The sequence below is a fragment of the Zonotrichia leucophrys genome, chromosome 19 (assembly GCF_028769735.1).
Source record: "Zonotrichia leucophrys gambelii isolate GWCS_2022_RI chromosome 19, RI_Zleu_2.0, whole genome shotgun sequence".
Classification (NCBI taxonomy): Eukaryota; Metazoa; Chordata; class Aves; order Passeriformes; family Passerellidae; genus Zonotrichia; species Zonotrichia leucophrys.
The window spans coordinates 7,238,685-7,266,282 of record NC_088188.1 but is presented as its reverse complement, the minus strand read 5'-3'; the positions used below and the strand labels follow the sequence as shown (position 1 = coordinate 7,266,282).

General features: G+C 45.7%; 1 protein-coding gene across 1 annotated transcript in view; it reads left to right on the top strand.

The window, feature by feature from the left end:
• PHF12 (PHD finger protein 12) overlaps positions 1–26,926 on the top strand; it is a 31,636-nt gene extending 4,710 nt beyond the window's left edge. The window contains exons 3-15 of the mRNA XM_064729222.1: positions 10,071–10,143; positions 11,686–12,073; positions 12,617–12,737; positions 13,705–13,837; positions 14,537–14,701; positions 15,286–15,447; positions 16,560–17,376; positions 19,360–19,482; positions 20,414–20,557; positions 22,463–22,561; positions 23,116–23,198; positions 25,027–25,165; positions 25,764–26,926. Coding sequence (XP_064585292.1) covers positions 10,071–10,143; positions 11,686–12,073; positions 12,617–12,737; positions 13,705–13,837; positions 14,537–14,701; positions 15,286–15,447; positions 16,560–17,376; positions 19,360–19,482; positions 20,414–20,557; positions 22,463–22,561; positions 23,116–23,198; positions 25,027–25,165; positions 25,764–26,098 — 2,782 coding nt within the window. The 3' untranslated portion in view covers positions 26,099–26,926. The remainder of the gene's footprint in view (positions 1–10,070; positions 10,144–11,685; positions 12,074–12,616; positions 12,738–13,704; positions 13,838–14,536; positions 14,702–15,285; positions 15,448–16,559; positions 17,377–19,359; positions 19,483–20,413; positions 20,558–22,462; positions 22,562–23,115; positions 23,199–25,026; positions 25,166–25,763) is intronic.
• The last annotated feature ends 672 nt before the right edge of the window (positions 26,927–27,598 follow it).

Genomic DNA, 27,598 nt, shown 5'->3' with positions numbered 1-27,598 from the left:
GCTGGGAGAATTCTGTCCTGTCCCTACCGGGGCCTGCTGCCGCCATCAAACTTTTTGCAACACCTCCTTGTGTTTATATTTGCAGTGTTTGGCTCATTTCCCCTCCGATTTGGCAGTCTTCACCCAAGTGCTGGTGTCGAAGAACAGGAGTGACAGAGCTGCAAAGTGCAGCAGAGGAAGCTAAACTAGATTTTTGGTATTTTCTATGAGTCACATTGTTTTAGTGCTTCAAACAAAGAATGGAAAAAAGTTGTGTTTGGCTGGTAGGACATCGATAACTCTTTCCCCACCTTATTCTGTCTAAAATTCCCTGCTTTATCTTTGGCATTTGTTCTAGCTTTGGGTTTTTACATGAATATGCAGTCTGTGAGGGGAGAAAAACAATGGCCAGTCTATTGTCTCAGTTAATCCTTCCCTTAATGGTCATCTTGGGCTGCCTCGGGTGTTTCAGGTGAATCTTACAATGGTCTGAGGCATCTCCTGCTGCAAGGAGTAGGGAATGTCCAGGAAGGTCCTGGAGAGGCAAACTTGCTACCTAATAGTGGCTAGGAACAGGGTTTCAGTACATTGAATGACATCACAGCTTCAAAAAAGCTTGTAGTTTTAAGTGAAGGAAGTTTTTAGTAAGAGGCTTTCTGTTTGTTTGGGTTTTTTTAACAGTAAGTGACTGGCAAACCCCTACTTTAATGTTTATGTAATTGCATATTGAAGGTCAGAGTAAACTGTTCCGTTCCCAACATTTCAATGTATCCATCTTAACCGATACTTTGTTAAAACAATATTGGTTTAAGTATGTGCTTTTAAAAGAACCCAACTTTTGTTTTTATGTATCTCTGGCTCTGATATTTTGGGAGCCTTGGGGCCTGCCCGGGCTGGATCCCGAGGCAGGAGGAAGTGATTGCCCTGGCTGGGTTTCTGGCAGCGGAGGGTCACTGCGTGTGCGCCTGCAGATGTGGTAACATGATCAGTCTTGGCAGCTCTGCTCGGCAGAGTTGTACCAATGAGATTTTTCACTCTCCTTATTTTGTCCTAAATCTCTCCGTGCAAAGGCAGATAAGGTCAGCCTAAATCTATGGACTTCAGCTGAGGGCTTCAGCAAATCATTCACAGTAAGAATTTGAGGAACTCGTGATTGGGTGACTGGCAAACCACCACTCTCACCTGTGTGTGTGGATGTTGCTCCTGTTAAACTGTGTGTGAGCACTGTGGGCAAGAATTGGGGATTGAGCCGTGGGTCTCTGCTGCAGTTCCCAACATCAGTGTGCAGTGGTAGGAGCATGGCTTTGGGATTCTAAAGGATTCAAAGTTGAGGAGAGGGATGTTTACCTACTTAATTTAGGCTTTGCCTTCAAGGCATGGCTGCTACACGGACTGGTGTGCATCAAACACGTGCATTGTTCCAAGGCTGTTTAAAATGGCACAGTGGGAGACAGTGGACAAGGAGAATTCTCTGTGTTTTTGTACCTTGGCTTAGGAAAGTGCCAGTTTTATGTTAACCACGACTTGTGGAACTGAGAAATCCTTTTTTTGTGCCTCTGTGAGTCCATTTTTGAGTTGACTCCTCAGGAGCAGGAGGCTGCAGCGGTTTGCTTCGAGGTGGGGTTCAGTGCTTTGTTCCTGCTGCTCCAGAGCTGGTCTTTCCTGGTATGTCAGCCTGCAGGCATGACTCATGGGAGCCTTTCACAACATGGAAAGGTCTTCCCAGAGGAATTCCAGCTCCTCCAGGCATTTGCAAAGGAAATTCTTAATTGGATTAGATTCATAATACTAATCTGCTAATGACTGTTTGTTATGGAGATCTTGGCACTATCTTGTAAATATATTCACCTTCCTTTAGCTGCCTTATGTCTTTTTATCACATACAAGCTCAGTGTTGTTAAGATTGTACTGCCGCCAGCAGATCTGATAGTTGGGAATGGGGGACTGCTGTGTTTATTGCACAAGATCTTATAAAGCTCATAATTCTTTCCTCTGTCTCTCTCCATTTCACGGTGTTGTTTAGGTGGGGTGGTGAAAGGGAAGCAGTGGTAATTGGCATGTCTGACATCCGGCTGCACTGCTCTTACCACGGGTGTGAAGGACACCCCGGCTGGGCTGTGCCTCTGTGCAGTTGTCAGTGACAGAACTGGGTATTTTTAGCAAGAATCAGGACCAACCAGGAATTTCCCCCCCCTCAAAAAAGGCCTTTTTTGGGTTGTAGGTGCTGTTGTGGTGGTGTGAGGAACACCTGCAGGAGAGCAGGGTTGCTGTGTTTCCCTGTGTAAGACAGAGTCAATTTGAAATTTCAGTTGTAACATCGATACTGAAACAGTTTTTCAACACTAACATAAATTCTTCCGTTTATTGACCCACACCAGTGGATGTTAAACTGCTTTTGTTGCTAGACTGACTCACTGGTACGTGTCAGGTTCTTGACTTTTTCCTGTGCTCTGCAGCCTTTCTCAAACCTTGAGTCAGTAGCAAATAGCAGGAATCTGCTGTGGAGAAAGGGAGCAGCTACTTCCAGAGTAGGAAGGAGGTGTATCTCCCTGAAAGCAAGTGTGACAGTCTGAATATTTAGGAAGTGCTGTCTGTTGGAATATAAATCATGTGAGAAGGATGTACTCGTTTTGTTTTTTTAAACCAGTCAGGAAGTTCTCTTGGACTTGTGAAAATGCAAATGTATCTGGGGGATATAACATGGCTTTGTTACAGGGGTATGAAAGAAGTGAGTGTAAGCAAAAAGCATCTTGCCACGTCAGGTTACTGGCTAGACTTGTGATTTTTGTGACACAGATTGTCAGAGCTGGCTTTTCCTTCCTATAGCAATCGATTTGTGCTGTCTCCAGCTCCACTGCTCACTAGATGTCTGCCCAGCTTCCTCGAAGGAACACTGCAGTATCCAGTAACTCTGTAAGCTGAGTAAAAATAGTATTGTAGCTTCCCTTTAATAAAGGGGTTGACAGATACCAGTTGTAATGCAATCACATACCTTTTTAGGGTATGGAGTAAATGCTCCCTGTAGCCAAAAATGAAGGGGAGAAAAGAAAAAAAAAAAGGTTGTATAAATCATTCTTCCTGTTGGTGTATCAGATCTTGAGCACAAAAGGCAAAGAGCATCTCAGCCAGCTGGGGGGAATCGAGTGCCTGAACCCAACTCTAACCCATTTCTGCTGACGTCTGCTCTGCACGATCACTGGAAGCAAACTAGATGGAGCTGGAGATTACCGACTTTGAACCCTGCAGAAAGCACTGGCCTGAGGATACAATTTAGCAGGCTGAAAACCCCATGCTGAATTTCTGGCAAGCACTAGTGATTGGTGTGAAACACCTGCCTGTACAGCCTCTGACTTTGGGCACGGCATCATGTGAACTTCCCAGTGATCTCTGTCTAGAATAGCAACAGGAGCAAGATATGAAGGTGATCTGGAAAGGCAGAAAAGAATGTATGCCCTGCTCTAAGGATTTTTTGTTGGTTTTGTTTTTTTTTTTAGTGGATATTTCTGTCTCTGCTCTTTTTTCTCTCTTCCCCAGCGTTCTTGGGAAAGCCTAGTCCACATGTAGATGTCAGAATTACACTTCACTTGTGCCTGTGTGAAGACAAATTCATGCTTTTGCTTTTATGGGTCTGCCCTTCATCCTCTTCTGATGTGCTGCTTTCCTTTTTTCCACCTTACTGCTGCTGTCCTTTCACCCCTGTCTCCTTTGAACACGTTCAGTATGGCTGGGGCTGAATGTGTTCACTTCTCAGAAACCTCTCAGACCTGTGTTTTCATTATTTTTTTTCCCACCAGAGATGTCTCTTCATTTATTGTTCTTTAAAGACAGAATTGGATGAAGTGATTCTCACCAGGGCTGTGTTGTTCCTCAGCCTCCTTTCTTTTCCCTGATGCTGCCCTATGTGTCATCCTGCTTTGAGAAGATGACTTCTAATCTGTTAAGAAGATGGTGCTATAAAGACCTGAACACTTAATAATGAACCTGGACATTGAATTCAGGCTATTGTTACCATTGTCTGCAGCACAGGCATGAGTGATGCCTGGGAAAGAAACAGGAGTCAGGATGTGCAAAATGTCTGAATTTCTGTGTCTGACCCACATTTTTCAAAGTCAACAATTCTTCTATCAACTTCCATGGTTTCTGCTTATAAATACAAAGCTGGATGGTTCCCTAGGCAAATATGTCTCAAATATCAGAGTTCATAACCAGTCAAACTAATTAAAAAAATAATAATCAAAACCCCTCACTGCAGTTCTGGTGGTACTACACACTCTTTAATACATATTTGTTTTTATATATGTATGTGTTTACCTATGTGTGGAAATTTGGTATCTTAAAAAAAAGTACTTCCTTTAATTTTTTGTCAGCTGGACATTAATGAAGGTAATAACTAACAGGTTGTCTAGGGAATGGTCTCTGTGGGCCAGGTTCTTTCTATAAATAGAAGGAACTAATTACATCAGGTGATCACATGTTTACATGCAGCTTATCCAGTTTATTGGGCCCTCCTGCTCATCAGGTTGGAGGCAAAAAACTTCTGCTTCATGCCTTGGTGGATACTTCCCTGATTCCCCATGAGCTTCAGGCCTGCCTGTGCTCGAGGGCACAGGGAGGAGGGAGGAAGGGAGCTGAGGTAAGGTAGATAAACACCTGCTTCCATGAGGTTCTCTTCCCAGGATGGGAGTAGCAGGAGTGGTTTGATGGATTCAGGTAAATAAGTTCATAGACATTGAAATTCACAGAATACCCACAGCATTTATGATACACTCATGAGATGGTACCTGGTTCTTAGGAGCACAGTGATGCTGCTGCCAGAGCCTGGGACTGCTGGCCAAGCCCTTGAAATGTTGAACACACTGGCAGGTCTAGGTAGTAAAAATGAGCGCACAGTGAAGGAAATTTTGGGATCTGGCATACCCAGCAGAGCTGCTACTTAAACCCTGAAGAGTTCAAGTCTTCCTCCACTCTTGTAGCATCATGTAGATAGTGTAGTGTATCTTTATTTTTTCCTTGGATACATCTTATTCCTTGCTGTCTGCCCATATAATGGTGTTTTAATCCTGCCTCTGTTTTCTGTCTGTTGCTGAACCCTTATTTCCAGCTCTGGCCATGCTGTTGGAAAGATGCACACTAAGCACATGCAGCGTTCCAGATGATGGGATAATTGGTGACCTGTGAAACTGTCATTTTGGTTCCCTTCCTTGCATAGTGGCAGCCAAAATAATCCTGTCCTGACCTGTTTGGTGTGTCCAGGAGTCCTTGCTGGATGTTGCTCATTTAGAATTTCTTATGTCCATGCTCAAGACTTTCACTTCAGTGTAAACAAAGTTGTGCTGCCTGCTGTCAAGCTTTTTTTACAAGTTCCCTCAGGAGTTGTTGCACCACAGGTAGAAGTATAGTGTGTGATGCTCTGTAGTTAATGTGAATTGTGCTGCTGGCTTAAAATAAGTATAACTTATAAACAGTGTGAACCTAATTGAGGCCAGAAAGTTGCTGAAACTGTTAGTTTCAATGTGATCAGCTCATGCTTAGAGGTCTGTAAAGAACAAAAATTGTGCTAGGCTTATCTGAAGTTTGGTGGTCTCTGCATTGGTGCTTGAGAAATCTTTGGCTTTTTCAGGAAGATTATTGTTGTACAGCTGAGTGTCACAATTTATCCATGTTAATGAGCAGAACTTGGAGACTTCACTGAATAATTTGAGGAAGAACAGTGGAGGAGAGGAGGGAGCTGATAGTTTTCCAAATAATCACCTTTGAGGTAATTGAAATCTGACTTCTGTCTTCAGGAGCTTTGTGTTGATGCAAGAGTAAAAGAGGAGGGGAAGGGAGTAGCAGTGGGGAGGAACTTGCTGCAGGCTGCAGCTGTTGGCTTGTTTGGTGTGGTTTTATTCTGTCTAAGGTAGAGGCTCAGGCTTCCAGGTGTCCTCCTCCAGCCGGCTTTGGGAGCAGCTGTGAGCAGAAGTATGTAACTTGGGCACAGTAAAAATGTTCCAAAAAGCTGAATTTGTAAATGATGCAACTTTCCCTGTTTCTCAATGGGGCTCTTGTAAAGCCCTGACAGTGAGGTTGGTTTCCTGGTTTGTTTTAGCTGCCATTGAGGCCCTGCTGTAGGAAGCCAGGGAGCCTTGTTCTTTATGAAGCTGGTGGAACAGCTGTAGCTCTATCCATCATAGGGATAAATAGGAGTCCCATAGAAGAGTTGAAAGCCTTTTTCCCTTATCTGGCAAACATATCTAGCATCCTTCATTATCATCCTGTCACTGAGCCTTGGTCAGTTAATCAAGTTTCCTGAGAAGGAAAAAATGTGTTTGCTTACATTTTTTCATGGTGTTACTATTTTTCCTCCGCACAGGAAAAAAAAATATTTAAGTCCAATTGTTGAAAACAACTGACATGAAAGAGAAGTTATTGAAGAAAGCTTCACCAGGCACTGGTTTGTTTTCCTGCCACCATTATCCCAGCTGGTAGCTGGCTGTATCCTGGTGGGTCCAAAAGTAGTGTCAACGTGCCTTTGACGCAAGATGGCCAGGAATGCAGTGTGTAAATAACCTCAGGTCTGCTTATAACTGGTTCCTTTGAGAGCTACGGCCCAGTTTGTATTGGAGAAGGTGCCATTCCTTGGAGCACTTGTTTACCTATTTATTGAGGTCAGCAAAGTGAGGAGTAATTACAGGATTTAGACTTGACAACAGGCTTCTGATGTATGAGAGCCCCAGAGTGTGAAATTGAAAAGCTAAGTGGCTTCATGCTATTGTTTGCTTGATAAAAACTCCTAATATGCTCTTGAAATTTTTTTTTATTTTGTCATAGCCATTTAAGTTTTATTTAAGGGATAGAGCAATGCTTGATAATGCATCTGATAGGAATTTCAGGAGATAGTTAATTTTCTGAGAAAAAGCCCTGATACAGATATTATATGGCAAGTGACTTCATAGGCCGTGTAGTGGTTTTTGACTAGGCAGTGATAAACATCTCCTTTAATTTTCAGAGGCTTTGTATGAGTTAGTCTTCCAGCTGTTTTTAAGTCAGCCTGTGTTTTTCAGAGCTGTCTTTGTTTTAAATGCAGAAACACATTCTGCTGAGCAGGTTTGATTTGGGTCACACCAAACCCCCCAGGTAAACAGCAGAGGCCACCACTCTTGTCTGTGATGACAGAAGGGGAAACTTTCTGAAATGAAGGGTTAGTGAAAATGTCCTGAAAAGTGCAACTGACTGGTGTGTAGTTGAAAGGAGATGTGTTGTAACCGAAGATAAATTGGGAGCTGTACAATTCCAGGTCCTGTTGGCAGCAAACACTGGCGGCTGGAGCTGTGCATGCTAATGAACCCATGAAAGATAGGGAGAAAAGGGCTCTGGTGCTCGTGCCAAAGTGCTAATTCTTACCTTGCTTATGAAGATCAAGTATCTTGCTCAGATTTAAAAATCCGTTTCTTTTATGCTTACAGTAAAAGGTTGAAGAATGTGGTCATACCTAGTCAATTAAAACAGCATTCTTTAGCGCTTCCCTGGCTTTCTGCTGAGACCCAGGCAGTGCTCTCTGCTTGCTGCGAGGCCAGCAGTGCAGGAGCAGCCTTCATCAGTCTTTGTTAGCATGGTGAGCTGCCTTGATGAACAGTTCATTAACCAGGAGAGGCAGAATCAGTCTTTTAATACACTTGCTATTGCAGCTAGGCCCTGCCAGTGAGCAGAAAACCTCAGGAGGTTTATCTGAGCACTAAAACCTTTCTGCTGCCCTGAAACGAATCTTTCCCCCTCCTTCCACAGGCCTTTGGGTAGCAGCATTCATTAAAATGCTTCTTTAATAGTACAGAGTATGTAGGATTTCATGCTTCAAACCCAGCAAATGGGACAATAACATACATACTTGCAGAAGAAACCTGTTCTGACTCTTCCAGGCGTCTCTCGAGGTTCACCGTGGTATTAATTGTTTCATTGTAAAATGCGTAAGATTGAGGTAACAGTTAAAACAAATAACCGGAGGCATCTGGCAGCGCGCGGATCCCTGGCACGCCGCACTCGGAATGGGGCAGACGTGTTCCCAGCGGTTCAGGCACGCTCGTCGGGAGCTTCAGAGGGTGAAATTTCACTAGGAACAAATCAAAGGCTGTGGTTTTTGTGCCCTGGGGTGTTGGGAGAGGAGAGGGGAATGGGCCACATGAATCCATACTTGCTGTAGAGGCAGATCTAAGAGCTGGTTTTCTAGCAAGAGTAAAACCTGAGCTGTTGCAGGATGCACCTTAGGATTCAGCTGGATTTATGCTGCAGCAAGCACACGGGGATCATTTGTTACTCTCCTCCTTCTACCCCCCTTCCCTGCTTCTGTTAGCAAAAGATTAGTTTGGGGCAGGGAGCTACTGCTTCATCCAAGCGTTTGAGGTGGAGCAGCCAGTAGTGGAGGCTTTGGTGCTCTCATCTAGAGCCTGATCTCTTGTTCATCCAAGCCCTCCAGGAAATGAGAAACATAAGCTGCAGGTATGTCAGTGCATATATGCAGAGCGCTGCGTTTCTGGAGCGCCTGGAACACGGAGGCCTCTGAAACCCTGCACTCCTCCTCAAAATGGCTGCCAGATGTGTTGGCTCTACTGAATTCCCCAGAGCCTGACACCAGAAATGCTGAGGTTATTACCAGCCTGGTTCTTGCTGTGTTCTTCCTTCATCTTCCAGGCACAGTGTTGCCAGAGGGAGTGTGACCCCGGGTGGCTGCAGTACCTGCAGAGGCAGTGCTGGCACAGGGCGAGCTCGGGGCAAGGCTCGCCGGGACTCTGTTTAAACAAAGGAAGTGTGTTTGTTTTCACAGTCCAGGCTTGGGAGCCTGGGCTGGGATCCTGTGCCATTTCCCTGTGCTAGGAGCAAGATTCTCGAGGAAGACAGCCTCTCCCTTTGCTGCAGAGCACAGCTCTTCCCAGCCAGCAAGTGTGCATCTCATCCTCCCTGGCTTGTCAGGGCTGGAGACTGGAAAGCTTAACTTGGATTTGGTTGGGTATTTGTAGGTGCAATAAACAGTATAGAGACTCCTGCCATGAGCCAACATCTAGCTTCCCATGCTTGTGTAGCTTTCTTGGGCCAGTCTTACAAGCTACTGTACTTCTTGATCCCTTGTAACCCAGTCAGTCCCAGTGGATCCTTGAAATCTGTTCCCCAGTCAGTGGGAAATGGAGCTTCAGAGCAGACTTGCTAAGAGCTGCCTCTAGCAAAATCAGGAGAACTTTTAAAAGTATTATCTTAAGCCACACTGCATGGTAAATGGCTGGTTTTTGCCAGCAGGTACATTTTCCCTGTCACAGTCAGCAGTTTGCTCAAATAACAAATCTTAATGATAAAGAGGTGTTGGAAAGTACTTGAGTTAGTAGTAGGATCTGTAAGGAAAGTGTATCATCTAACATATGCTGCTCTGCCTTTTACTGAGGAAAAGTGTTTCTCAAAATAGTCCTCCTTACTCCTTAGTCTAATTTGCTTTGGTTTATTTCTAGCATCAAAATGAGAATGTCATTTCACTGTGATACAGCTTTTATAGTAAGTGCAGATCCATGTGAGTAGGATGTATCCTATGCTTCGTAGCCAAGGCAAGCTGGATATGGTGACACTTTTAAGAGTATTTGGGTTGTCTTAAGATAGAAGGTGGTTTCTACCATTAAGTAAGTGTGCCCAGGGATGGAGTACATGGGAGAGATGGTGGGTAGCCCTCATGGCAGCTCGTTCAGTTGGACTCATTGCAAATCCAGGGATGTATGACTGTGCTTGCTGCATGGGAATCTGTGTGGTCTCACATGGAGTAATCAAGTTATTTAAGGAGGTCTGGGGGGAGGTATGTGTGTGGCACACCAGTGAATCTTCCATTTATCTTTGCTGTTCAAGTCTGAGAGTGCTCTGAAACCGTGGAGCTGAGATGGGTGTCATGGAAGACTGGCTTCTTGGAGGTGTCTGGCTAAGTGGATGTATGGGAGAGCGAATCCAGGGAGCTTCACCATAAATTAAAGGAAGTGCCTGGGAGTGGAACCGCAGAGCTGCCCTGGCTCTGGCTGTGTACGTGAGAAGAGTTCCAGAAATGACAGTAAATAACAGTAAAGCTTTGCTTTGTGTTTCTCTTGTAGCAACCCTCCGCTCAGCGAGGAGATGCTGCCCCCGGGGGAGTGGATGTGCCACCGCTGCACCGTGCGCCGCAAGGTAAAGCCTCAGAACAGACACAGCCCCTGCCCTTCCAACTGGCCCTCTGAAACCTGAATCCTGTGGTTTATACCTGCCTCTCCCTTCGTGTGTACTCAGACAACCAGAGCTGCTGCTTTGTGCTCATGTTTGCAAAGGGTTTTGTTAGGAAAGGGATTAAAGAAACCTAAGGGGTCTTGGTGAGACCCTTGGGATATTTTAACCTCACTTCTAGGAGGTAAAACTGAAGTGCCTGATACCTTCTTGTCAATCTGTGCCTTTTAAACTGTTTTCCTTCCCCCTCCATTTCTGGAAAGAAGGTAGAGCTGAGGCACAGAGGAAATGGGAATGGCTCCTGTGCTCAAGGAGGTGAGCTGTCTACAGGCAGAATGGGAGTCACGTTAATACAGCTTTGCCATCAGGGCTCTGATTCTACTTAATATGTGTTTTTTAGAAGAGTGACTTCACAGCAGTTGTACATCAGCAGAGGGTGAAATCACAGTGAGTTATGATTTCCTGGGCTGTTGAACAGGATGGGAAGGAGATGATTGGGCAATATTGTAGCTTGTCTTTTTTTTTTTTTGCCTTGATGCTCTTTCTCCAGGAAGCTGTCTTGCACAATGTAAACATCTTATTGCTGTGACCACGTAGGGCTGCCTAGCAGAGGGTTTAGAAACTGCACCAAGCTATCTAGCAACTGTTCCCTTGAAGTGACACCCAAAACAGATTGGAAGAAAACTGTGTGCTCAGCCTTTTGTTCCTGAAGTGATTGCCTTGTTATGTTTCCAGGGTACTGCTCAGCCATCTGCCAACAATAGAAATGAAGGTCACAAATCGAAAAACAAATAAAAAAGTAAAAAGAGAGAGAAAAGGAGAAAATCCCCAACTTTTCTGTATTAAAAATTGCTTGAAAACACTTTGCAGACCATGTTAGTGATGGAGTAGATTGGTTCCTCCATATGAGTGATGCTGGAACAGTGCACAGTTGCCCATCCCAGGCCATGCAGCATTTCCTCCTGTTGCAAAATGGATCTTGTGGTGATGGCAATCTATAGTTTTCCTCTGCTGCACCTTGTTCAAGATTCCTGTCCTCAGGAGATAGCAGAATGTCGTTTGTATGTTGTGCTTGTATTCTCCAGCTGACCTTCTCAACCTCTGATGGGTTTGTATGCAGTGCCAGGGTTAGTAAAGTGCATCAACAGTGAACAGTTTGCTGTGGAGTTTCTCAGTGTTGGTAGCAAAGTAAACAATTGTGTGATTTGTCAAATGTTTAGGACTAGATGCTGTGAAATGTCCTGATCTGGACTCAAGTATAGCTACCCTGAAAGGAAAGACACATGGTAATGTTCTTCCCCATGCTTGGTTCTCTTCAGCTGTTGTGTCACCTGTACCTTAGCTGCCATCAGACTGTTCTTGCTCGAGGCTCTGATGACTGCAAGGGGGAAGTTGTAGCGCGTGGCTCAAGCGTTTTCAGATGCTCTTTGTCTTCAATCGCATATTTGTCAAGGTTGATGTGCTTTGTTTGTGGCCTCCATGATAAGCCTGCCTATTCATGTCGTGCAGAAGCGAGAACAGAAGAAAGAGCTGGGGCAGGTAAATGGATTGGTGGACAAATCTGGGAAAAGGACCACCTCCCCCACCAGTGACGCAGACCTGTTGGACAGGTCTAGCAGCAGCATCAGGGCTAATGCGCATGCCAGGATCTTGGAAAGGAGAGCGAGCCGGCCTGGCACTCCCACATCCAATGCCAGCACCGAGACCCCCAACTCTGAGCAGAATGATGTGGATGAGGACATAATTGACGTGGATGATGACTCTGCCATTGCAGAAATGGACTGTGGGCAGCCCCAGCTGAAGCGACCCTTTGAGCTTCTTATTGCTGCTGCCATGGAAAGGAACCCAACGCAGTTCCAGCTGCCGAATGAACTGACCTGCACCACAGCACTTCCAGGTGAGCAGGGCCTTGTCTGCTGATAGTGAAGATGTCTGCAGTTGCATCCTGCTGCCATCTTTCCTCTTTGCCCTCCTGACTCTGTGACAGTTGTGGCTCCAGTGGTGCTCGCTGGTGAAAGCAGAGGTACCTCTGGCTCTCCACCACCTGCCTAGCAGCAGGTGCCTCTCAAATCTGTGGGGACATTGCAACTACACACCATGTCCATCAGAACTTGTGATAGATGCTTGTTGATCTCACCTTGGACTAGATCATCAATATGAAAAAGAATCAGTTGTCAAAATACTTGATTTTTGATTTATGATGCAATAATAAAGTAACAAAGTAGTGACTAAATGTATAGGGTGTCACTGAAATTACTAAGTGTGAAATATATCTGTCTTTAAAGACAGTCTCTGTCACTTAAGGCTAGATTTAGTGGTTGATAGAGGTTCCTTAGGCAGCAGTCTTTGACTTTTCTGAGATGATTATATTTATCTACCAGAAGGCAAACAAACCTCCACTATGTGGATAACACAAAGCTTTTTAAAATTTCCTTTTCAGGTACTAGTAAGAGGAGGAGAAAGGAAGAAACCACAGGAAAGAATGTCAAGAAAGCACAACACGAGTTAGACCACAATGGTTTGGTTCCCTTGCCGGTGAAGGTCTGCTTCACATGCAACAGGTACTTGTTCTTTCAGGAAGCTGTTCAGTGTAGCTGCATCCTTCACAGGAGCAAAGTTCTTGCTGAAAAAAGTAGATTACCTGTTTCCTTTTCCATTCTCTTTCATTATTTACTTGCAATTCTCTAAACAAATGGGAGAATATTAATCTTTACTTAATAACATGCTGTTCACCACAGCATGTGTAGGTCCAGCTGTAAAGGGTTCTGAAATGTAGCCTGAAGATTGACAAGATTGAGCCATCTTGTCTTCAATGTTTTTCTGCAAAGAAATATTCTAAAATGATGGTGGTTTGGTAAATGGTGATGTTTGTTTATGGTTTGTGAAGGAAGTGTGTGAGGAGGTGACCTTTAGGAAATAGAAATCTACTGAGAGATTTATAAGCCCAGGGCAAATAGGAATATTGTGCTGAAATTGTAAATCTGAAAACCAGTCCAAAATACTGATGGGTTTTGTAACTCTGCATAAAAAAATTCATAGATCAACCCCAATTCAAAATGTCAGTGGAAATGAAACCTTCATTTCAGAAACCCAGTCAGAGTGAAATTCTCGAAGTGGAATGGGGATTCAGGTGGGCTTTTGTGGAGAACAACTGATGACTTTGTCATAGAGCAAAGGCTTTTTTAAAGCCTGGGGATTCAGATGTAGGTTTTTTTCCTGGAGTTTGAGACTTGTTTTGAGAACATCTTGTTGATGTACACGTCCCAGCATCACACATGATTCCTCCAAGGAAACTTGTAATTACCTAAATCTGAGATTTCCTTTTGATCTCTGAATTTTGCTTCAAATAAAGGCTTTTGCCTCAAGTGGATCTTAAAGAAGGTCTATACAGATCAAGTTACAAATCAGAAATCCTACTTTTTGTTGCAAAGAACAGTGTAGAGGATAAACTGAAGTGGTCAGCCAAGCTTGTCTGAATGTTCTATTTATACTCTGTACAGGGAATAAGATTTGGCTCTCTCTTCTCAGGAGTTGCAGAGTGGCACCTCTAATCCAGTGTGATTATTGCCCACTCCTGTTCCACATGGATTGTCTGGAGCCACCGCTCACTGCCATGCCTCTGGGTAGATGGATGTGCCCAAATCACATAGAACACGTGGTGGTAAGCAGGACTATGATTGCAGTATGGTAACCGGATGCTGGAGAGGAACCTGGCAGGTCCATTAAAGGACAAAGCACAACAAATGTAAAACAGCTTCTGAGCTCTTATTGCTCCCTGTAACGCTTGTAAAGCTCCTGCTGCAAGCAACACACTCTCCAAAGGAATATGATGCTGGTCTCTGCAATAAGATATAAAGATGGGGGAACTCCTTCCTGTAACTGAAGCTGACAGCTCAGATTGTGGCTCACTGACAGCTTGTCTGGTTTTTGACTGGACTCTTTAAGATCTAGATGAGCTTCCAGAACTGGGATACAAAGCAGCACAGTGCTACAAATAGGGGGAAGTAATTCTTTGCATGCTTAACCCAAAAAAGTTTCATTCCAAGAGGGAGTTTTCATTTTTGAAAAAGCAGTGTACTTGAGACTTAAATACTCAGGAAACAGGGGGCTGAAACAAAGAGCTTTTTCCCAGACAAACTGCTTCTGAGAGCATTGATACTGCTTAGTCGGCCTCTAAATGCTTTTGTATTCATCTCCAGCAATGTGCCCTTTAACAGAAATGGTTAGTGCTGCAGGAAACAAATAGTCCAAAGCTGAGCTGATGCTGTATTGCCAGTGCTACGAGGCATTATGAAAGTCTTAGGGTGCCTTAGAGTGACCTGCAGATCCCTAACTCCTGTGGCATTATCTGATCACCCAGCTGAACCAGAAGAACTTGACCCTGAGTAATCGGTGCCGAGTATTTGACCGGTTCCAGGACACCATATCTCAGCACGTTGTCAAAGTGGATTTCTTAAACCGAATCCATAAGAAACACCCTCCGAATCGCAGAGTTCTTCAGTCAGTGAAGAGGAAAGGTCTGAAGGTAAGTGTAGCAAGGAGTGGTGGGTGAAAACCCCTGTGTATGTGTTTTAGTTTGGAAGGGAAACCAGCATACTCCTTGGGGCAGGAGGAAGAAGGCAGTCTGAATGATTGTGTTGGTGAGAGATCTGGGAGTCAGCATTCCGTACCTGTAGGATTTAAGAAGATCTCTTCAAGTATAAGGCTCAATTATTACAAGTAAACCCTTAAATCTAGCACAAGCATAGAAGGTACAACACAAAACTTCCAGAAGGTGGCCCTACAGTCAGATTTGGGGCTGTGTTGTTTGCCAGGATGCCTGATAACTACCATACAGACTTCCCTTGGCTGTTTTATCGTGATTTCTCTTATGCTGTAGCCACCATGTTGTACCAAAGTCATGCCTGACCTAAGGGAATAAAACCTATTAATTTCAGCATGGCTACATCAATTTAAAGTACTCAGTCCTTGATACTTCCAATGTATCTGCAGGGTTCCTTTGGGTGAGAAAGCAGCAAATGCAAAGTTTAGTGCTGATCAAGCACTTGGTTTAACTAGTCATTCTTGAGTAATTGTTCTCATGTGTGATCTTCTTTCTCCACACTGTAGGTTCCTGATGCTATAAAGTCCCAGTACCGGCTTCCACCCCCGTTACTCGCGCCTGCAGCAATTAGAGATGGCGAGCTGATCTGTAACGGGATCCCTGAGGAACCCTTGCAGAAGCACCTTTTGAACACTGAGCACTTAGCCAGCCAGACAGAACAACAGGAGGTAAATTAAGTCAAATGCTTGGACTCTGTGTGTGTAGTTGCTTTGGTACAAAGATCCCCTTCCACTTCAGTCGTGATGGAGCAGTTGTCTAGGAAACCAATCTCAGGCTCCTGTGTGAAGGTGATAGCTTGTCTTGTCTCTGACACCTTTGTGCATTAAAACTTCACTTTGACTTTCCAGGTGAGATGTAAAATTCCTCATTTGACACTTCAGGGAAGTGGTGCAATAGTCCTCTGGCCTTAAGAGTGGAGTCGAGGGCCTTCTGTCTAGACGTCATCTTTATTTCGTGGCTGAGGGGAAATACTTTGCACTTTGATTATGTAAGGCTGCTCTCTGACACGTTTATTTATAAGTTAACGTCCCATTTCTGGGTCGCTTTTTATTGCGGATGGAATTGGGCATGTAAATCAAGGTCAAATGAGTGTTTAAATCTTGTATGAAACTTCTGGCCAGATTCCACAGTGTAAAGGCATGTTAAGTTGCTGTCAGTGGAGAAATCAAGTCCTTCTTTTTTAGCACAGACAAGCTGCTTTTATGTGGCAGGTGCATATCCACCATGGAGCTTAAAACTTAGAATAAATCTTTTGGTCTTCCTCCACTTTGTGTAAAAGGAAAGTGCTCTTTACCCCAGCTTTCTACTCCCTATACCTGAGGTAGAGCAGCATTTCTTTCCAACATGCTGTAGAATAAGTTGGAGGGTTGTATTTGGCTAGAAGCCCAAATTAGTGATAGGTATGTTTGTAACCTGAGGCTGAAGAGTTGCAGCATTTAACAAGTGAAGAGAAGGAGGAGTTTGGAAGTGAGGAAATGCTGCCTGCCTTCCTCCCTCCTTTAATCTCAGCCCCTCTCTGTCCTACCTCCAGCATGGAGATAAACAGAAGATAATTTTGGTTGCACTTTTATACCTCTAGACCAAATTTTTTCCTAATTGTAGATGAGGAACTAAATGCTAAATGCTCTGCATTTCCAGAGCAGATGCTGTAGTTCCACACTGCCTCTCAGCAGTCAGCAGCTGGATTTCCTCAGGCTGGGTGAACGATGGAGCAACTGTAGAGGTTTGGAGCGCTGCTGCCTCCAGAGCTAACCTGCACTTTTTTCTTCCTTCCTTCCAGTGGCTCTGTAGTGTTGTTGCGCTCCAGTGCAGCATATTGAAACATTTATCTGCTAAGCAGATGACTTTGCTTTGGGACTCTGAACAAACAGAGAAGGCTGATATTAAGCCTGTTATTGTGGCAGATGGCTCACTCGCCAACCCTTACCAGGCAGCTGACAAGGCACCCACACCTTCCCTCTATTCCATGTCATCCTGCACCTCAGGGATTACCACCCAGAATTCCTTGAGCTCCTCGCAATCCCAGCAGACTTTGTCACAGGAAGATGTTAACTGCAGCTCTTGTATAGATAAATCCAAGAAGGCTTCTTCTTGCGGGACTTCGAACGGGCCGACAGCCTCCGACATTAAAGTGAACGGGCCTCATTTCTACGGCGTTTCATCCGAATCCTCAGCACAGTTGACTGACTCCCAGAGGCTCTCGGGCTCTGGGAACACAATCCCTGTTTTGTCTCATCGGCAAACGTGGCCTCGGCCCCTCACGCCCCCAGCGAGTTGCGGACTTCTGAACCACACCATTGGAACCATTGTCAAAACAGAGAACGTAGCAGGACCTGTTTCTTGTGCACAAAGGGGATCTGCGCCGGTCACGAGTTTGCCTACATCCATCTCGAGCTCCTGTGCCAGCCTGGAGACCACCAGCACTTTGCAAAGGAAGAATGTGCAGACGCAGATCGGGCCGCCGCTGACGGCAGAGCTGCGGGCCGGGGGCTCCCCGCTCAGCGCCACCCGGGCTCTCACCCCTCCCCAGGCTGCAGGAGATGGCATCTCAGCTGTTGGGTCCACAAACAGATTCTGTTCACCAGCACCACCTTCAGGTATGTGCTGAGCCACTGGCCTTGGCCCTGGGGCTGAGAGAAGCTCAGGCTAAACCTCATTTGAAATCTCAAGGCTGTAGCAGTGTGCCCTCGTTTGACTGGGAATTGGGCTTTCTGTGGAGAGCCAGCAGAAGTTTCTCAGGTCTCCTCTGTCTTAGGTCTCTTTATAGGAGCCATGGGATGTATTTTTGCTGGCTGCCTATACTTGAGGGGCTAACTCTGTCCTGACAAGCAGGATAGTAGGTCAGTTGAATTCTTGAAAGCAACAGTAGCTTTATATCACTTGGCTGCTGCCTTGCTGTTTCAACAGCTGCTGCTTTAAAACCCCAGCGCTGCTGTAAAACCACTGGTTTGTTTCAAATGGCCATTTGGATTGCAAGGTAGTCAGTCCTCCTCACAAGAGCAGCTCTCTGGGATCTAATCCAGAGGAACTGTTCAGGCAGTGGTTGTGTCCCCTACTGCAGGTGTTGTGCACAGCCTTGGTGCTGGAGAAATGTGGGCTTGGAAAGCTGTATCTGCTTAGGATCTGTTGGCCTGACACGGGGTAGTTACAGACTTGGATATCCATCCTGAGTTCTACCCAAAAAAACCTGCTAAATAATAGCAAAGTGTACAGTAGAATGTATATAACCATTTTTAGTGTAGAAACATAAAATCAAAGATGTAGACAGATGCTGGAGTAACTGCCCACAGCTCAAATTTTTCTAGAATAAACGTTCACATGTGGCATTCTCTTCCTTTTCCCTCTCCCCACGCCAGCTCAAGACTCACACCAGCAAAGCCTTTGTGCAGGTTGGGTGGGAGCAGTCACTGCAGAGCACGTGACAGAGCTGTGTGTCACTCCTCATGCAGTTCCAACCTGCTCAGTGTCAGCCTTGTGTGCAGTGGCTCAGGTCTGGTGGCTGTAAAGCAACAGAGCAACATATTTTTATAATCCTTTCTAAAATTCCTCAATGAGTAACTTCTAAGCTTTGCCTCGCCTTTGGAAGCAGTCCCCAGGGTACTTGGCCTCCTCCTGAATAAACTTGGTTACTCTGAGGCTGCTGAATTGACCAAGCCCTGCTTAGAAATGCAAGGCTGGGAGAAGTCCTGGTAGAGGAAATGAGACTGTGTTATAGAAAACTTCTTGCTTGTGGTTTGAAGAGCACTGCAAGCCCTACATAATTTTGCAGTTACTTAAGATGTTAAATAATTGCATCTGGTGCAAAGCTTGTGTACTACAAAATCATTACTTGCTGCAGCGTCTCTTGGGAAAGGTGTAAACATTTAAATTTTCCATCTAACAGGATGGATTATATATTTATAACAAAAATTGTGGTGTGCAAATTTTGCTGCCGAGTACAAAAATGCAAATTGCTCATGACTTTTTTTGCAATAAATTTTAGTAGTTAGAAGCAAACCAGCTCAAGAAGATCTGGTATTGACAACACATTACAGGGGTTTTGTTTCCTGGCATTTGCCACTGCATGGTCACTTCCAAAGCAGGAGGATTTTATTTGGTAAATAATAGAATCTGCTTATGGCTGTCACATTCCTTCTGGACAGTGATGTGCACCCCAGACTTTATAACAGTGTAGAAATAAAACCAGGGCAGTTGTGCTTTTTATTCATGTTGAAAAGCTAGACAAGCTACTTGGCAAATGTCTCTTAGGTTTAATAAATTCTTCAAGCTCCTGGGGAGTTGGTGCTCATCTTTCCAGTGTCACCACAGGGAGCAGGAGATTAAATGTATAGGTCAAGAATTCCTCCAGCAGCTGGAGACGAGGCAGAAGTCACGTTTGGCTCTGTGTTGGAGGCACACAGAAGCTTTTCTGTGAGCAGAAGAAAGCTCCTGGCCTCTAGTTCAGGCCTTTTTCAAAGCATGACTATGAGCAAAATGAGTCATTTTGGAGCAGCTTGGCAGCCAAGGGCAGCCTGAGGGCTGGGTGCATGTCTGGTGAACGTCACAGTGACATCTCTTCTCTCCATCACCTCTCTCTGTAGATGGTAAGGTCAGTCCCAGCACCTTATCCATAGGAAGCGCTTTAACTCTACCCTCATCACTCACTTCAAACTCTGCAGCTATGTTGGACTTCACTGGTTCCCTGAAAGCATTTATGGACGGGGGTGAGTATTTAATTCATCATCAGTCTCTGCCAGCCCTGTGTGTTTGCTTCCCTAAAGCATTCCATCTCTGCTCGAGGGAAAGTTCCAGAGATAAAGCAGGGATGTAGTCAGGTGAGGGAGGGGCTGGGTGTACATTACCTTAAATATGTCACATGCTTCCCTGCTCTGAGTGTTGCCAAGGCAGCAAGGCCAATGAAGTGTTTCTGCCTGAAGCTTTTCTGGGGAAGAATCACAACTGGGCTGCTTTCCAGGTGGAATTCACATGCAGAAACCTGCAGCCCTGCCATGTTGTGGTGCTAGCTGCAATCCAGAGCTGCTCCTGGCAGATGTAAAGTCCAGCAGCAATAGATCTTGTAGTAGAGCAGTCACCTGAGTGCTGATGCTCCAGCGGGTCTGTTAATTTTATAATTTATTTCTGCTTCTGTCAGTCCCCTAGACTGGCCTGGGTTTTATTTCCTTTTGTTGCATTTGGCAAGAGATGGCAAACGTTAGCAGAGTGCCTTCAGGAGGAGATTGCTGAGCCTGCAGCAGCTTCAAAGGGAGTTATAGGTCTCTGTAACAGGGCTGCACTTTCTAACCAGGTAGCAGAGCTTCAGAGGAAGGGGTGCATTGGCCATCTCTACTGACCTGTTGATTCTGGGCCAAAACAGCAGATTTTCAGCTTTTATCAACCCTAGTTGCCCCAAACCTCTGCTTGCTGCCTCAGTTGGAGCTCTCCAGCTGTGACTGGCACTGTCCTCACACTCTTCTCACAGGAGGTGATGTGAAATAATAGCTCACCTATGTGTAGGAGTCTTGATATTGCAGAATGGGTCAAGTCTTGGCTGTTGAAGCAAACAGCAGGTTTGTAAGAGGGACAGCTAAATCCACTGCAGCTCAGATTGCACTCTTTCCCTGAATAACTTGCTAATTGCTTTTTGTTTATTAACAGAGATTGAGATAAATATGCTGGATGAGCAGCTGATCAAGTTTCTGGCCTTGCAGAGAATACATCAGCTCTTTCCTCCCAAAGCTCAGTCTCTAGCAAGCAGTGTCAATTCCCATCAGCAATCTCCTGTGGGGAACCACATTGAAGGTAAGAGCAGCCCTAGAATAGCTGGGTTATGTTGAGCCATAGATTTGCCACTGTCCATTCCTTGAAGGAGATTTCACTCTTCTTCTGGTATCTGATGCTGCCTTTCACTTTTCTTTCTTCTCATCCCCCTGCTCTGGATATCCACTGACCAGAAACTCCATCAGGATCCTCTACTTAATTATTTACAAATTTGAGCAGTGTGAATACTTTTAGTACCTTCAGATTTTCTGCTGGAAACGTGTAGTGAAGTTGTGTTTTATTCATCTTAGAATTAGCAATAGATGGGAAAGTTCATCTCAGGTTCTTGGTGGCTTTTCTTTGCACTTTTACCTTTGAGATGGGCAAGAGAAATCTGTGAATTCCTGCTCTCTCTTTCTGGAGAGATACAAGAACAGGAGGAAGTGGAGCACAGAATATATATGTGACATTCATTGCCTGTTCAGAATGTCCCTGTCAAGCTGAAACCACTGCATGTGACTAATGCTAGTAATGGAAAGCAACTGGAGTTTCTCTTGGAATCTTCAGATTCCTGAGTTTGGCTTTGTTTTTTACCACTGGTATCACCTAAAGCTGCAGGGTGAGCATGGCTTTGGGTTCCTCTGCATGCAGCCAGTGAGTTTAATCTGCTTTCAAGCACTAACTGGAGAGCCTTGCTGTGGAAGCAGTTCTCTGCTCCCTCTCTGCTAGGCCTGGGGGTAAATATCCCAGATAAGATCTTTGGAAGTCAGTCAGTAATCTTTTTCTGAAGCTCTGTGCTTGCCTGCTTTAGCATCACAGCATTCCCTAAATGCTTTGTCAGTCTCCTTGTGATGGCTGCTGCAGGACACAGCAGCAGGCTGTGGTATGAGCTGCCTTCCTGCTCTGGAATTCTTCAGCAGTCTGCCTTTCTCAAGGCAGATTGGTGCTGTCTGAACCCATCACCCTTTTTGGGCAGGAATGATGCATCCAACTGGCTGCTTAGCATTGCTGGTGAAATGTTAGATCCAAAGCCTTTAGTGAGCCCTGCAGAGCCAGGCAGCTGAAAGGATTCGTGCAGGGCAGCCAGGCAGAGGTGGAAATTGTGATGCCACTTGGTGTGACCACTATTCTTGATGTAGGTGCCTCTGCAGTCTTTCATAATCCTCATGTTCTGTTCTTTGATTTCACCCTCTTGGTGTAACACTGTCCTGCAGATGTGGTATCAGGAGAGGCTTAAACTCTGTGTATAAGGGGTTTTCCTCCAAAAGACAGTGCTGAAATCCTGGCTAAGCCTGTGTGGCCCAGTGGAGTGCAGTATCTGTTCCACAGAAGATTTTCTGTCCAGTTAACGTGGGCATGGGAGTGTGTGATTTGAACTTGGAGCTGCTCTGGAGGCTCAGCCCTGGACCAGCCATTGTCAAGTGTGCAATAGGGACTGACCTGAGGGTAAAAGAATCCACTCAGTCAATCATCCTGTCTTGGGAGCTGGGTTTGTCCCTGCCAAGCCCCATTCAGCCCAGGTGTTTTTCCTGCAGCTTCACTAGAAATGAAATCACCACTGTTAAGTTGGTGAATTCACCAGCACCAATTCTTTTAAAGTGGCACTTTGAGAGCAAAGACTGAGCTCTTTGATTACCCAGAGTAGAAGAGATTAAGAAAGAAGCCAGGGGTAGAAGGCTTGTGTGTTCCTCAGCGTGGCTCCATTGTGCACACTCAGTGTTAATGCTCCCCATTTGCATGGCTTGTGTGGGTTATGAGAAAGCAATTTTCTCTGACTGGCAAAAAGAGGTTTCATGCACAGACATTCCTAGAGGGTTGGGAACTGGTGCTTAGGCCAAAGCTGACTGCATCCTCCTTAGGGCCTGTGCTTTCTGAGCTAGGGACACTGGGGTCAAGCAGCTTTCCCAGCTGATAACATTGTTCAAGTCATTTCTTTTTATCTTGCAGCGCAAAGAAAGGAAGTGCAAGCCCGGGCGGTGTTCTATCCTCTGATGGGCTTGGGGGGTGCAGTCAATATGTGCTATCGAACCCTCTACATTGGGACAGGTGAGTGGCTTTTTCCTGCCCTGATCTTTCAGAATCAGGGTGGTTCTTCCTGAACCCTCCCTAAGGTCTTTGCCAAGTGGGTGTCAAAGGAAACAGACTCACTGTGGCCGCTTGTACTGGGATTCTGCACTACCAAGAAGTGTGGAAATCCCCATCTGCCTGAATCTGTGTGGGTGGCAGCTCTGTCACCTGGTGTCAGAACTAGAACAGCTGTCTTGGAGGTTTAGTGCCTGACTGATGGAGAGGAGAGTTATGATTTGCTTGCAGGTTTTGTTTCTTGTTGCTGAGATTCTTCTGGTGCTCTGGGTAGACCCAGGAGCAGTGAAATGCTCTTCAACCTTTGTGGAGCTGCTGGCTCCCTTCCCCCACTGAAACTTTGTTGGTGGCTTACCCAAGCATTATTCATGCAGTCCTGGGAGCAGGACAAAAGCAGTTGCTCCCCTGTTGTTTTGCTAATTGAACTTTAATTCTGTCTGTTGTTCTCTGCTGCCTGACAGTTACGTTTGTTTTTTTTCCAATATGAACTGAGCCTGTTTTGTCCTCCCCCATGACAGGAGCTGATATGGATGTGTGCCTTACAAGCTATGGTCACTGTAACTATGTGTCTGGCAAACATGCCTGCATATTCTATGATGAGGTGAGTGCCTGAGTGATTTTTTTTTCATTATTATTATTTTTATTTTTTTTGGTGTGCATGGCAGTGGGAGCTGGAGATGCAGGCAGCAGGTTGTCTTTGTGTGGTGCTCCTTTTGTGAACTACAAAGTAAGAGCTGGGTTTTACTCCAGTGGAGGCTGTGTCAGCATTTTCTGTCAAACCCTTTTTTGTAGCACAGAGCTCTGCCAGCAGGATTTCTCTGACTGCCTGTGGGCAAGGACTGGCCACAAGTCAGCACTGTCACTGCTGGTGTCTAGGGAAAGAAAAGGACATAGACGTGATCTGATACTTTTTGATCTGAATGTGTTGTTAATAAAAGCTAAACTTCGTGTGTCAACATCAAACCTCAGCTGGAACAAACCAGGGAACTGCTCTGACTCCCTTGTTTTCAAGTGTGATGGAGGAGCAAAGCATTCATAGCATCTGCAGTTCTCTATAAATTATTTATTTAGCTAAAACTTCAGTTAAGCTCACAGCATAAACAGAAACCTACAGTTTCTTCTTTGCTACAGCCCAGAGATTAGTTTGTTCTTGAAGTAAACAGACCAGCAGGCCTGCCAGTAACAGCACTGCTGGAGATGTCTCTTAGCATGGAAACAGTCTTTGAAGCAAGATCGAGTCTTTCATATCACCATTTGTCAACCAGCTCCAGAGCAGGATCCAGGATTAACCCACAGCCAGCTCTGGCCATTCCTCCAGTGCCCTGCCAGCTACCAAACACACTCAGTAATGGGATCCTGACCATAAATCTGTGTGGAAGCACCTCCTCACAGTGGTCAGCCATAAATCAGGCTCCAGGCACTGACCTTTGACCCTTCCATGGCTGTGGTCACTCTGGAGAGGGAGAATTCCCATTCCTGGAGCTCTCTCTGCAGGTTCTCCTCCTGCAGTCTAGCAGGTTAATTCCAAACCTACTCCCATGTGCATGTGGAGTTTTTGTAACTTGATTAAAGCCTTGTAGTCCCTGAGGGACGAGGTCTTGAGCTCTCAGATGATTTCTGTGAGCTAACCTGAAATCTCTGCTCTGTCAACATCCTGCACAAAGCTCAGCTGAGCGTGACGCCGCTTGTGTAACGCTGCGTGTCACGGTAATGGCTGCTGGCATTTCAGCCTGCACAAGGCCCGAGAAGCCCAGACTGCCTCTGTCCTGAGGCTGCTGCAGCACGTGGCATCCCTCTTGCCATCTTGTGCCTGCTTTCCAAAGCTCATCTCTTCCTGCTAGGCACAGGTCACGAGCCAAGTTTGCCTCAGGTGTGCCTGTAAAATGCTGGCTGTTGAGAGCATCAGCTTGAATATCCTGTTCCCAAAAGATGTGTTGGTTCGAGTGCAGTAGGTAAAACCCACTTTGCTTTGGCCCTCCTTCTCTGCCAGAAAGCAGCTCCTGCAGGAAGGCTGGTTGTTCTGGGAGCAGGGGGATCAGATTGGTGGTCTCTGGAGCTGGAGGATATTTACCACCTCTTACTTGACCATTACTGGCAGCAAGGAGAAGGGGTTGTGTTTCAGTGTTCCAAAGAGGTGTGTATGGGCAGAAGGACTTCTGACTAACAGAGGTGGGGTTAGATTGGATATTAGGAAGAAATGTTTCCTTGTGAGGCTGGTGAGGCCCTGGCACAGGCTGCACAGAGAAGCTGTGGCTGCTCCAAACCGGTATTCAAGGCCAGGCTGGATGGGGCTTGGAGCAACCTGTTCTAGTGGAAGGTGTCCCTGCCCATGGCACGGGGCTGAAACAAGATGGTCTTTAAGGTCCCTTCCAACCCAAACCATTCTATGACTTCATGTGTTGATTCCTTCCTCTTCCCTTTCTTTCCAGAATACAAAGCATTACGAGCTGTTGAACTACAGTGAGCATGGGACGACCGTGGACAACGTTCTGTATTCGTGTGACTTCTCGGAGAAGATGACACCCACTCCTCCCAGCAGTATTGTTGCCAAAGTGCAGAGTGTGATAAGTGAGTGTTGTACCACCACCAAGGGAGTTAATTGAGAGGGGCAGGAGCAGGTGGAAACCAATTCCTTGTTGGTGCCCCTTGTTCTGCACAGGCTGGTGCACCCCTTGCACAAAGGGGAGCCTTGCCACAGCCCTCAGCTGGGGTTACACAAGACCCTCCTGTGCAGCCTGGGGAGCTCTGTGCCCTGACCTAAACCCTACTCCAGCCTCCAGGGCAGGAGTTACCAAGCTCCAGGTCCTGATGAGCAGCCAGTTTGGAGCAGGCCTGAGGCATTTCCCCATGAATGTTCTCCCTTCCCAGGCTGTGAGAAGATCTGGGCTGTGCTGCAGGCATTCTGTCCCTGCGTGGCTCACTCCTGCTCTCCACCTGATCAGCTTCCTCTTTTTGGGCTGCCAAAACAGATATGTAAATGCCTCAACATCTCCAGGGCTGTGAGGAGATTCCCATTTCCCTTTGATCAGCTGCTCACTGCAAACTGAAATCCCTCATGGCTGGAGAATCTTACCCATGAGGCACCTCAGCAGTAACTCCTGCTGATGAAAACAAGCTGCTGCTGATCTGCCCAAACCTTACCATTTTTTTAATTATTCTTTTCCAGAACGACATAAAAGCAGAAAACAGGAAGAGGAGGCGCACGAAGAAGCTGCTGTGATGAATTCACAGGCACAAGGGCAGCATCGAAAACCCTGTAACTGCAAAGCCAGCAGCTCCAGTTTGATCGGGGGCAGCGGGGCTGGCTGGGAGGGCACGGCCCTGCTCCACCACGGCAGTTACATCAAGCTGGGCTGCCTGCAGTTCGTTTTCAGCATCACCGAATTTGCGACCAAACAGCCCAAGGGGGACACTGCCTTAGTACAAGACATGGACTTGGAGGAGAAGCTTTCTCTGAAACCCCACCAGGTGCCCGTGCTGCGGTCCAACTCAGTTCCCTAGGAATTTTTAGGAAGAGAGCTTTTTGGAGCAAGGAAAACGCCCTCAGACTCTTTACAATGCAAAAATGTACAAACCAAGGTGGGATTTTTCTGTGTCGGCCCAGAGACTGTTCACACGCCGTTTGCATGAAATGAAGAACGTTTAACTTTTTTTAATTTTTCTTTTTTGCTCAAGTTTTAGGGGCATTTGCACATATATTTGTACTATACATTTCATTTTAAAAGGAAAACTGCAGTGAGAGCAGGACGCGTCAGAGCGAGGGGTGACCGCTGTCTGACTCGAGGACTCTCTCTGACAGATAGTTCCCATGCAGTTGTAAAATAATCAGAAACTTGTTCTATTTTGTGCCAGTGACAATAGTTTTATATTAAAAGAGAAATACAGTTTTCATACAGCAAATCTATACAATATCATTGTTTTATTTAATGTAAAGAAGCGCTCTTCTTCCCACAGTTATTTTTCCCATCCCTCCCTGCTATGGTTGCACTACAAGTAGCTACTGTGTATTATGGGCAGTGAGAAATGAGTTCTTTTCCTGGTGTCCATCCTATTTTTTATTTCAGATAAGGAAAAGTGTTGGATTCTGTGTAAATACATCAGTGATGGCATTTTTCAATGTTTTAAAGCTGTGTACAGTGCTACATGTGGTATGACGTTCCTCAAATTGTCTATTGTAGCAGATCCTTTGTCGTAACCTGTCTGTCTCTTTTGTTTCTCTGCCACCTCCCCGCAGCAGAACAGCTAGTTCCACTGTACATAGTAATTGTAACGTTTTAGACTTTACAGAAACTTTCCTGTATTCTGTATATAAAAAAAAAATACTTCACATTCTGTTTTCTCGATTGTCTGTCTTCACTCGTGTCACCACAACCTGGAGCTTCCCCAGAGTGTCTGACTGCAGAGGAGCCTGAGCTGGAATCAAGGCTGGGGTGGGATGGAAGGACCCTGGTGTCCTGCCTGGGATGTGGGAACAGGGTGAGGGCTGGAAGGTGATGGAATCATGGAATTGGTTGAGGTAGGAGGAACTCTTGAAGGTCATCAAGTCCAACCCCTGCAATGTGCTGGGACATCTTCAATTCATCGTGGCCCAATCTCACCTCAAATGTTTCCACTTCTGGGCTCCTCAGGATAGATGAGACATAGCCTGAAGGTGTCCTGGAAGATCAGGGGACTGGCACACCTCATTTATGAGAGAAAGCTGAGGGAGCTGGGCCTGTTTAGCCTGCAGAAGAGCAGACTGAGGAGATCTTATTCTCAAATACATCAATGTGAAGGGAGTGTGGCAGTGGATGGGATGGAGCCAGGCTCTTCTCAGGGCTGCTGAACAATAGAAGGAGAGGCAAGGGCAGAAACAGGAGCAAGGGCACTTACACCTGAACATGAGGAAGACCTGCAGGCTGCCCCAAAAGGCGGCAGATTGCCTGTCCCTGTAGCCATTCAGCTGTCCAGACACAGTTCCCAGTGCTCTAGAGGACGCTGCTTGAGCAGGGGGGCTGGACT